Source organism: Stylophora pistillata, chromosome 8 (genome assembly GCF_964205215.1).
Source record: "Stylophora pistillata chromosome 8, jaStyPist1.2, whole genome shotgun sequence".
Taxonomy (NCBI): Eukaryota; Metazoa; Cnidaria; class Anthozoa; order Scleractinia; family Pocilloporidae; genus Stylophora; species Stylophora pistillata.
Window position 1 is genome coordinate 12,427,603 of NC_142526.1, and position 10,000 is coordinate 12,437,602.

A 10,000-nucleotide genomic window follows, 5' to 3' on the forward strand; every position below is an offset into this window, starting at 1 on the left:
GGAAACCACATTAAGAATCCACAGTACAGACGTTCGATGAAACAACGTTACTTTCCTATCTTAATCTGGTAATAACTCATGGGTAACGCCCTGATTGTTCTTATCTGTTCCCTTAGCTTTTCTCGGCTCCAGAGATTATTTCCATTTTGGTTTCAAGACACTTCATGCATGCTGTGGTGGAGCACTCTTCAATCCAAAGCGATATCATTTTATATGCAAACTTTGATAGACTTAATTTTAGGTTAGCCAGATTTTACTTTGACAATCCCACATCAGTTTTTCTCGAGTTCACCGGAAATATTTTCTTTTAATTTGCAGTCGCAGCTGCCCCATTTGCCGTCATCTTTTGTAGAGTCAGACAGGAATCAGCGAGTGAATAACAATCTCGATTCCAGTGTGCAGCATTCTGAGAAAATGTAAATTTTCCACATTGAGATGTTTTACAAAGTGCCTTAATTGAGGTATTCTTTCTATACATTAGCCGTGAACTGAACCCTTTACCCCTACGAGTTACTGCCTTCTATTTTCTTCTTACAGTATCACCCTAGAATCAAATGTAAATGTCACGATAATGAAGGCAGTGATCACCAATTTAGCAGGCTTCTGATTACCAAACAAATTCTCATTGTCAGTTCCAGAGGAATTGTAACTAAAATAGTGTGGAAAGTTTGACTGACACCAATGTCAAGGGGGTATAAAAGGGTTCAAGATCTTAATAGTCATTCAGTTAATCTCACTTGCACAAGGACACAAACCTGAGGGAAGGGGAAATGAGGGTGGCAGGATCCCTCTACTCTTAGTGATTCCGATTAAGTGGCTTCCACATCCAATGATCTACCGCAACCATTAGAAGGCCATTCATCCCTTAAACGATTTGTATAAAATTGTGTCAGACAGTGGTAACTATGATGAGGAGATGCAAAGCCAGGTTTAAGATTATCATAACATTGAAGCCATCGCAAAATAATATCTCTTATTATTTTAGATAAAACAACGTCGTAAGTTGTCCACTAGCCTGAGCATGAAAATAGCAATAATAGCGGGCTGTTTTGTGGGATTTTATTACCATTACACTTTCAGCCTAACAAAACGTTGCAAATGGTAGGTTTTTTTTCATGGTAATTAGAATGCTATGTGAAATAAAGCCTCTCAGAGATGTTTTCGCATATGGTCACCCCAGAAAAGGAAAGAAGCTAAAGAGTTTCAAATTTCATCTTCCAGTTTACTTTTGGGAGATGTGCGATAGAAAGGAACGGAAGAAAATTTCGCATAAGTAGTGCGGTGATCATATTAAGTGACGAGTAATTTGCGTGCCTTTGAGGTAGCTATAAAAATGTACTGATCATATTTTATAATGAACTGGTAACCTTCATAAATGGAAGGTATTTACTTTTCTTAGGTTTCCCCTTTTTAGTGTTTCATTTTGAGTTAACCTTAAAAACTGAAACTTCAGGTAGTTATGATACAAATCGTAGCTACCCGATTATACCCATTATATCATTTTAGCCAATAAGCTAGAAAGACTTTGTATGAGTCTATTTTATTGTTCTCTTTCTTCAACAATTCTATATTTATTACCAAACGCAGAGTAGGGTCAAAGTTATGGATAAATCAGTCATGTTTTGAAAGTTTTTCCGTTTTAAAACGTCATTCACTCTAATTGAACGTAAAATCCAAACATTTTAACTCTGTTCCCTTCAATAGAGCATCACTTTTTGTAATATGACTGGCTATGAGTGACAATGACTATCACTGACTATTTGTACAGTAACAAACCATGGACACAGCATATATAGTCCACTCTTGGCAAACAGGTTTGGTAACTAATTCATGGAGACAAAATATATAATCGACTCTTAGCAAACTTTCTTGGTAAACGCAATAAATTTATACTTTTTCTCTGTGCCTCATGCTAATACATTTCTGAGAATCTGGTCGATACTTACTGGTTTTTTTTTTTTTTTTTTTTTTTTTTTTTCAGTCTGTGGAAGAAATCCGCTCTCAAGACTTCGATGTTTACTGCATTTATTACATCTCTTCCTTTTGAAATTATCGGATCCTTACAACCTGATTGGCTCTCATTGGTGCGATTGATTCGTAAATCACACCATTTTTTGCTCTTAATCCCGTCATTTTCTCTGAAAGTGAGAAAGCTGTATGGAAACACAACAACTTCTCAAATTTTAAAGCTTGTCTAAAGTAACCAATCAAATTCCAAGAAAATGAAAGACAACTTTTGCAGGTGTTTGCAAACCAGTTCATTACTGAATCAATGCGATTTCCATATTGATGTACTAAAGTTAAAAGTGAACTCTGTGTTGTGCAATTATATTTTGATCTGAAATCGTACTGATGATTTCAAATCAAACCCACAACTTCAAATGAATTCGTCAAGTAAGCTGAAGGTATGATTTTGCTTTTACAGCCCTATTTAGTCTTAAGCAAATCCTTGGCAACCCGTTATTTGCTTAGGCAATATAAGGCTGCCATCGAAACAAATCTGCGTCACTGTGTTCTGCGTCACTGCGTTATACATAAGTACTCCACAACATTGTACGCCAGGAGCTCTTGGATATACAAAACCCTCGCAACAAAGCTGGGTAAGTGTATTGTAGGAAAAGATGACTTGACCCTGACCGGCACAACCGGCTGAGTAAGGTGAGACTTTAGGGACAACCTGATTTTCGCAGCACAATTGATTCTGAACATCATATGCAGTACTTCCGCAGCAAGCTAAGTAATTTCCTACCCTGGGAGCAGGACGACCCTCGCAGCAGAGATGAGTATCCATATCATATACAGAGCTATTACAACATAATGTGTTATTTGCATCATATGGATAACTTCTACAGCAGGCTGGTAGCTGGAGTCCAATCTTTGAATGTGGCTTGCCATCACAGCATATCTGGAATGATGGATTGTATACGCTGCCACTACAGCAAACAATAGGTAGGCCTGGTATGATGGGAATGATGGGAATGATGGGAACTGTAATAACTCCTCAACAAAAGTAGTTACTGTAGTAAGATTGGTTTCCGCATAATGCCGCTTACCGGCGAAGTCTTGATACTCCTTTATTTGGTTCTGTTCATGACAAAGATTAAAGTAATATCAGTATACACTTCAAATTATTTTTTCGTTCCCATATTTGAATCGCTTAAATTGTCTTTGATGGTCTTTGCCTATAACACTTAGCCTTCTTTTACATATTTTGTTCCGAAACAACAAATGCTTTTCCTCTTCTGTTTTCAGGAGATCTGGCCTCAGGCTTTTATTTCTTGGTCCAACAACATGGCCATGGTATCACTTTTATGGCAACAAATGAAATGAATGAGCACTGAGATGCACAGCACGGTCCGAAGTTTATAAATTTTCTTCTTTTTAGCCCGTTTTGCATTTGTAAGGTTGTGACTTTCACTATGAATCCCTCTTCACGCTTTCTTCACAAAAATCCTTCTCATCTCTTTCTCTCCCTTCCTTTCTTGCTTCTTCAATGTGTTTTGCTCACCAAAGATTTTACCGAAAGAGCTTCTTTTTACAAGAGGTGTTTGTTTACTCAGTGTTAAATATCGACAGAATAAATCAAATTAAACTCCGGCTTCTTGGCTCAACGATTTTAATTCTTTTGGGATAAAATGAGTCCCAGTAGTGATTGTTGAGTCATGCAGTGATCCATTTGCAGAATGATCCCTTTTTTTCTTGCTAGGATTGAAGATTTTGTATAATGCATCTGTTATGTTTATTAGCAGAAAAGGGGTCGAGACAAAGACCGAGTAGAAAGAAAGTACACTGGAAAAAGTACAGCAGCGAAATGATGAAGAAAGGACAACACGCACGTAGTCTGTTAGCAGAAACAAATGAAATTATTTTAAAAAAGAGAGATCTCATCAGGGAAAACTGTGTTCTGGATCTAATTGTGAAACTATATTGCTATGAAGGTACAACATTTATACCCGGATTAACAAAGATGATACATGAACTGTTTTGCAGTAACCCGAAGATAACTTGCTACTTATTAGCCTTATTACCTACCCATTCTTTGTCCACTTCTTTCTTGCAAGGCGAGGTCTTTTTTGAAGGATGCTCCTTCGGTGAGAGTTACCAACAGGACTGTGCAGAGACAAGTCGTTATAACATACAACATCTCTAACGTCGTACTTTTACAGATAAGCTATTCTTGCTCCTTATCCGCTGTGGAAGACACCCGCTTCTGGTTTTTGCTGCACTTGAGGGGCGTTTTTAAACTGTCGATACTAACAGGAATGTTTTTCAATATATTTAATGTCTTGTGACAGTATCAGGAATGTATTCAACTCAGTTATACCGTCAGCTTTTCAATAACGGTAACAATTGATATCGACTTCGAAAGTCTACGACAATGAGTTTTCGAAGAAACATTTTAAAAACTCGGTGAGAGTAAGTAAATTAAAGAAAAAATTAAAAATATTAACAAGAGCTAATTAAATTCAGTTGGTGATTATTTGTTGCTTTTTAGCCGTGTTCTACGAAAGTCTCATATTTTAAGTCATCAGATAAAACGACTGAAATTCTTTGAAAGAAATGATATTTAATTTGTGAATATTGATATGAAAATTTGCTGTCAGGTAACCTGTGGGGGCGCCAAACATAAGCACGCTCTGTGAAAAAAAAAAATTAAAACTTTGAACAAATAGGTTGTTACTGTATTCGCTATTCATTTGATATCTTTTTAAGAGGCTGCAATGCAGGCAATATCATATATCGTCATTTCGGATCTTTTAGTTGGATATTTCACGCAGAGGCTCAAATATCAAAGAAAATGATATTACATCACCAAGTTGCGACAAAAATTCTTCGTAGGGTCTATTAACCGCCGCCCAGTTAACCCAATGGATAGTGCGCTGGACTGTTGTGCGGGAGGTCGAGGGTTCGAGCCCCGTCCGGACCAACACTCAAGGTCTTAAAATAATTGAGAAGAATTTACTACCTTTCTATAACATCAAGAAATGGTTAGATATTCTAGTCTTCTCGGATAGGGACGAATAAATGGAGGTCCCGTCTACTGCAGGGTTAGGGGTAGGAGACGTTAATTTCCCACACACGAGATTACTGTGTGATGGATGTCTGTGTGATGGGTGGGTTTACTGGGTCCGCAGTAATTGGCGCAAAGCTGTTGCGGTGTCCCCGCCTCTCGGCGAATCTTTAACAATTATTCCACGAGCGCGCGTTGGATATGGGATGATAGATAGCCAACGAGGCGCGTAGCGCCGAGTTGGCTATGATCATCTCATATCCAACAAGCGCGAGTGGAATAATTGTTTTATTAAAAAAAACGCCCTCAAGATATTAGACAAATCTTCTCGACTTTATTTTGTAAGAAGAAACCGGATGTTACAATGTACAGATATTAGATTATGGTATATTGGCTCATATAACATAATGGCTAAGCCAATAAAAAGTCTTGAATTGCATTATCCAATGATCCAGATTTTAATAAAATAAATTAGTTCAGTCATGCTTTTTTTCTTATAATTTAAACCTAACCTTGATCATTTTTTTTGTTTTAACCCAGAGCACATTTCTTTATTTCTTCAAAAATAAACTGTCCTACTCTCGGTAAAATTGCAAAATTATGCGGACAATCCTTGTTTTCACGGTGTTGTGGGTAACCAAAGCCGATTTTAATACCTGGTCGGTATATCAGTGATATTATATATTTACATATGAAAATGTTACCAAGTGCTAGATCTTCAGTCAACAGAAATTTTATGAGAATAACGAGAACGAATGAAAAAAAAACTTCATCTGTGAGCGAATCCGATATCCCTGACTCGAAGATGGATAAGAATTCTCTCATTAATTTTTGTTCCTAAGATGATCTATAGAATAAGTGTAATCCAACAACATCTCAGCACTGTTGTCGCGTATTGACGGGGACTAATAAGCGATCATTTCTTTAGGGACATTTTCTGATATTCCAGAATGAAATTCTTGCTTGATTAATTTGATTGAAGACTGACACAACTAATTGGAGCCAATACGCATGGACATTTGCCGAGGCACGCGTTGCCGCACAACTTAACGTGATACCTAATCATCGATCCACATAGGATACTGAGCAAGCGGCACCGAAATAGAGCACAAAGATAGTACAAATGAGCGACAGTGTTAATATGGACATGAATTTTGTTTTAAATACTTCCGTTTCTTTCTAGGGGAAAAACCATCGTATTGGAACTTTTCCGCAATCTTCGGTCAAGATCAAGAAACCGGTCTGATCTTATTCTCCAGCAATATCTATTTTTATTCTATTAAAATTTTTGTTTTTGCAAATAACCACCAAGCTAACTGGTTGAAATCCGTGTCGATAAAGGGCCCTTGATGAGACAAAGCAAATAAACGAAATTTAGGACAAATTAAGATGGTGAATTGACAAAAATCCACCACCAGCGGTTCTGAGAAAATTTTAAAGCTTTTAACAAGTTTGAATCAAAGAAAGCTCTTCTATTCCCACCAAATTTCCGAGCTTTAGTCTTCTTGTTGACTTTCTCTAGTGGTACAGCCATTAAACAATTTATAAACTTTTGGATCTAAGCTCCATGAAGAGTCACTACCATGAATATGTGGAAGGCAATTGCAATTGGCCTTTCGCGTCGGTTTTTCTGTTCCCCGCAGTTACACCATGAGACCCAACCAGGTCGAAACAGCTTTCTAGAATTGCATGTCCGTTCGGACTTTATCAATCTGCTATGGAGACAAGTCCTCTACGGTTTTCTGAGTATCACAATCAGTCTGCAGTCATAGAGGTCAATGTTGTGCTGTTATTTCGATCCACGGTCCACTCCTGTCCATTTCATCACTTCTTTTCGTTCGGAAGTTATAAGAGAGTGGTTGAGACATGAAACTGGCGAGCGGGCTGAAAGCAACCTCGTTCCCTGGGCCAGGGAAAAGGCCCTGGGAACGAGGTTGGGCTGAAAGAAGAAGTTTTAAGCCCTTAATTTTATCTTAAATAAATAAATAACTTTATTCAGCTAACATGACACTCACACGGACTGGCAAACCCATGCCCCTCCCTAGATTACGTAAATGGATAAAGTTAACATCTAATCAATACAAACTACAAGTCCAAGTTCCTTTCTATGATAAGTAGATGAATAAAAATGAATAGCAAATAATAAATAAAATAAAAGCATTTGTAAAAAGTTAAAATACTAAAGACGATAATGGAATATTATCCATATCAGTGTATACTTACTTTATTTTTGCTTGAAGACCTTAATTATTCGTATATACTGGTAGAGGACTCCGTAATTGTGTGGATTTGTTAAGGATACAAGATACTTTCAGATACGAAATTTTCGAAAATGAATTTTTTGCATTTTTTATGGACCTCGACTTCATTCTCGGTCCATAAAAATGCGAAAAAAGAACTCGGTCAATATTCAGCCATCTTGACCGAACAAGCTTGGTTAATAACGCATATTTATTATATGGGTGTGTCTGACAAGGACTGGGAACTACCGAATTCACGAATTTGATTGGCTGAAATCAATATTGAAAGCGGTCTAGATTTTCCCCTCTAGACCGGTCTAGAAAAAAAGAGGTACAAACAATATAAAAAATTGGCATACAAGACACAGCCATATAATAAACATCTTATTAACCGAGCTAGGTCGATCTGTAAGGAAGAATCTTGACCTCGGTCGCTGGTACAGACCTCACTGCGTTCGGTCTGTACTGGCGACCTCGGTCAAGATTCTCCCATACAGACCTCCCGCTCGGTTAGTAATAACTTATTATTTACCATACCTCGATATGACGAACATTTTAGTTGCTTTTCCGCAAATTTCGTTAAATCGAGATTTTCAATACAACGAACCCTCGATTAAACGAAGCAATTTCTCTAGTCTCTTGACACTTCGTTAAATCGAAGTTCCAGTGCATGTATACGCTGTATTTTACGGTAACTTTAGCTGCGCTGAAAAGTATCGTTCGTTATAGCGAGGTCCTCGTTGTATAGAGGTTCCTTAAATCGAAGTTCTACTGTAGCAGGATAGTGGTGATGTCCAGACTACTCTATTGTCACTAGAAGCATCTTAGAAAATAAACCTATTCACAAGAATGACTTGCTTTATCCTCCCAAAAGTGAAGAGTGAGTAAATTTACATTTGAATAATTCTTCGTTGGTGGACTGATTGATAATGATGGGCATTGTTTTGATCATGACTTCGTTCGACCAGACGAGACCAGCGTTTGACTGTATGTATTCAAATTTTGAGGTTTCTTTTGTGATCAAATATTTGAGACGTGCAATCAAGAGAATGTGCTCAACCTTCAATGCCTCCATTTCGCACCTATTTGTCATCCATTTGGATGGTCCATGATGATTCATCATGACCATCTTCTCTGCGTTCGTAACTATTCAGTAGTTCTTCAATGTCCAATCGTTTCATGTATTAAAATAGTGATCACTCTCAAATCTATCAGTAAGGCAAGCAAGAATACAAAGCACTCCGAATTTCATTTTAATCCTAAAAGCCCACAAAATGTGTCACTGAATGTCTAACAAAGTGACAATAATCTCAGTTAGAATCGTAATAATTTCTCCCACGTAACTATTAAAATGATTTTCGGAGTGCTTTGTATTCTTGCTTGCCTTACTGATAGATTTGAGAGTGATCACTATTTCAATACATGAAACGATTGGACATTGAAGAACTACTGAATAGTTACGAACGCAGAGAAGATTGTCATGATGAATCATCATGGACCATCCAAATGGATGACAAATAGGTGCGAAATGGAGGCATTGAAGTTTAATGTCGTCGGTTCGTTTTTGCGCACTTTGATGTAGTTTGGTAAAGGTTTAATGAGTATTTTGGTTTAGTACGGTGTAGAGGGTACAATTGGGTATTTTAATGTCGTTGGTATACTAGTATGGTGTAGTTTGGTGTAGCTGGTGTAGTTGGTGTATTCTGATGTACCTGGTGAAGGATTGACCAATTTGGTGTAGTTGGGTGTATTTTGTTGTAGCTAGATGTATTTTGGTGTGTAGTTCGGTGTAGTTTAATGTATATTAAGTACTAGCCTAGTATAGTTCGGTGCGGATCATGTAGTGTTCAGGGGAGAAGTATCTGAAGAAACTGTGGTGCTACATAGCTAGGGAGTTGTTGCGAATCATGATACTGGCTGAGTACGTCGAATAAGATATTTAAATTGCTTGTATCTTGCCATAGTTTGGGTTTGGTTTGCTGTATTTGTGATCAAGCTACACCAAAATATGGCAAACAACACAAAAATACACCAAACTACACCAATTTGTACAAGGCTGCACCAAACTAATATAAACTACATCAACTACGCCAAACTTTTTACTAAAGTGCATCAATCTATGCCCAATAGGTGTACTTTGGTCCAGTTGTTACATCAACTATGCTGACAAAGAAGAAAACAAACAAAACTACACCAATTACATTTAACTATATCAAACTACAATAAACTAGTTTATCCAACAAAGTACTTCAAATTACACCAATCTTGTTAAAATGCACCATACTTAAAACCAAATGACGTCATCGATTGATAATCATTAATAAATCAATCAATAAAATTACGAATCCCTATTCTTTACTGAAGTATCGCATGAAAAGTTGTTCCTCCAATTACCGTAGTTTCTCGCGTAAGCGCCCAGTCACATTACTGTTGCTAAAAGGAGTGCTTATTAAAAGGAGGAGCCCACTGGGTTTCCCTTCCAACGAACTGTAACTTTATTTGGATTAAAAAATTGTCCACGTAGATTTTGTCTAATTTTGTCTACGTGGACAATTTATTTTTGTCTACGTGGACAATTTATTTTTGTCTACGTGGACAATTTATTTTTGTCTAGGTAGACAATTTTTGGCTTAAAAAGGTACAACATTGTCCGCGTAGACGTCAAGTCGATATCATTGGACATTGAAATAACTGGAAGTGACAGAAAAGTTGCTGTTGTCAGAAGAACTTTGAAGTAAGCTAGCTTTAA

At 37.3% G+C, this 10,000-nt stretch overlaps 1 protein-coding gene, 2 long non-coding RNA genes and 1 pseudogene across 3 annotated transcripts in view; 2 read left to right on the forward strand and 2 right to left on the reverse strand.

Annotated features, from left to right (window-relative positions):
* LOC111330748 (uncharacterized) overlaps window positions 1-2,949 on the forward strand; it is an 11,694-nt gene extending 8,745 nt beyond the window's left edge. The window contains exons 8-9 of the mRNA XM_088731428.1: window positions 319-416; window positions 1,982-2,949. Of these exons, the coding sequence (XP_088587554.1) occupies window positions 319-416; window positions 1,982-2,198 (315 nt within the window). The 3' untranslated portion in view covers window positions 2,199-2,949. The remainder of the gene's footprint in view (window positions 1-318; window positions 417-1,981) is intronic.
* LOC148725016 (uncharacterized) lies at window positions 2,438-4,194 on the reverse strand (annotated as a pseudogene).
* A 1,131-nt stretch (window positions 4,195-5,325) lies between these two features.
* LOC148725017 (uncharacterized) overlaps window positions 5,326-10,000 on the reverse strand; it is a 10,103-nt gene continuing 5,428 nt past the window's right edge. Inside the window, exon 2 of the long non-coding RNA XR_015990422.1 lies at window positions 5,326-6,950. This is a non-coding gene — a long non-coding RNA (uncharacterized LOC148725017). The remainder of the gene's footprint in view (window positions 6,951-10,000) is intronic.
* The window catches only part of LOC148725018 (uncharacterized), a 1,642-nt gene continuing 1,226 nt past the window's right edge, over window positions 9,585-10,000 (forward strand). Inside the window, exon 1 of the long non-coding RNA XR_015990421.1 lies at window positions 9,585-9,985. This is a non-coding gene — a long non-coding RNA (uncharacterized LOC148725018). The remainder of the gene's footprint in view (window positions 9,986-10,000) is intronic.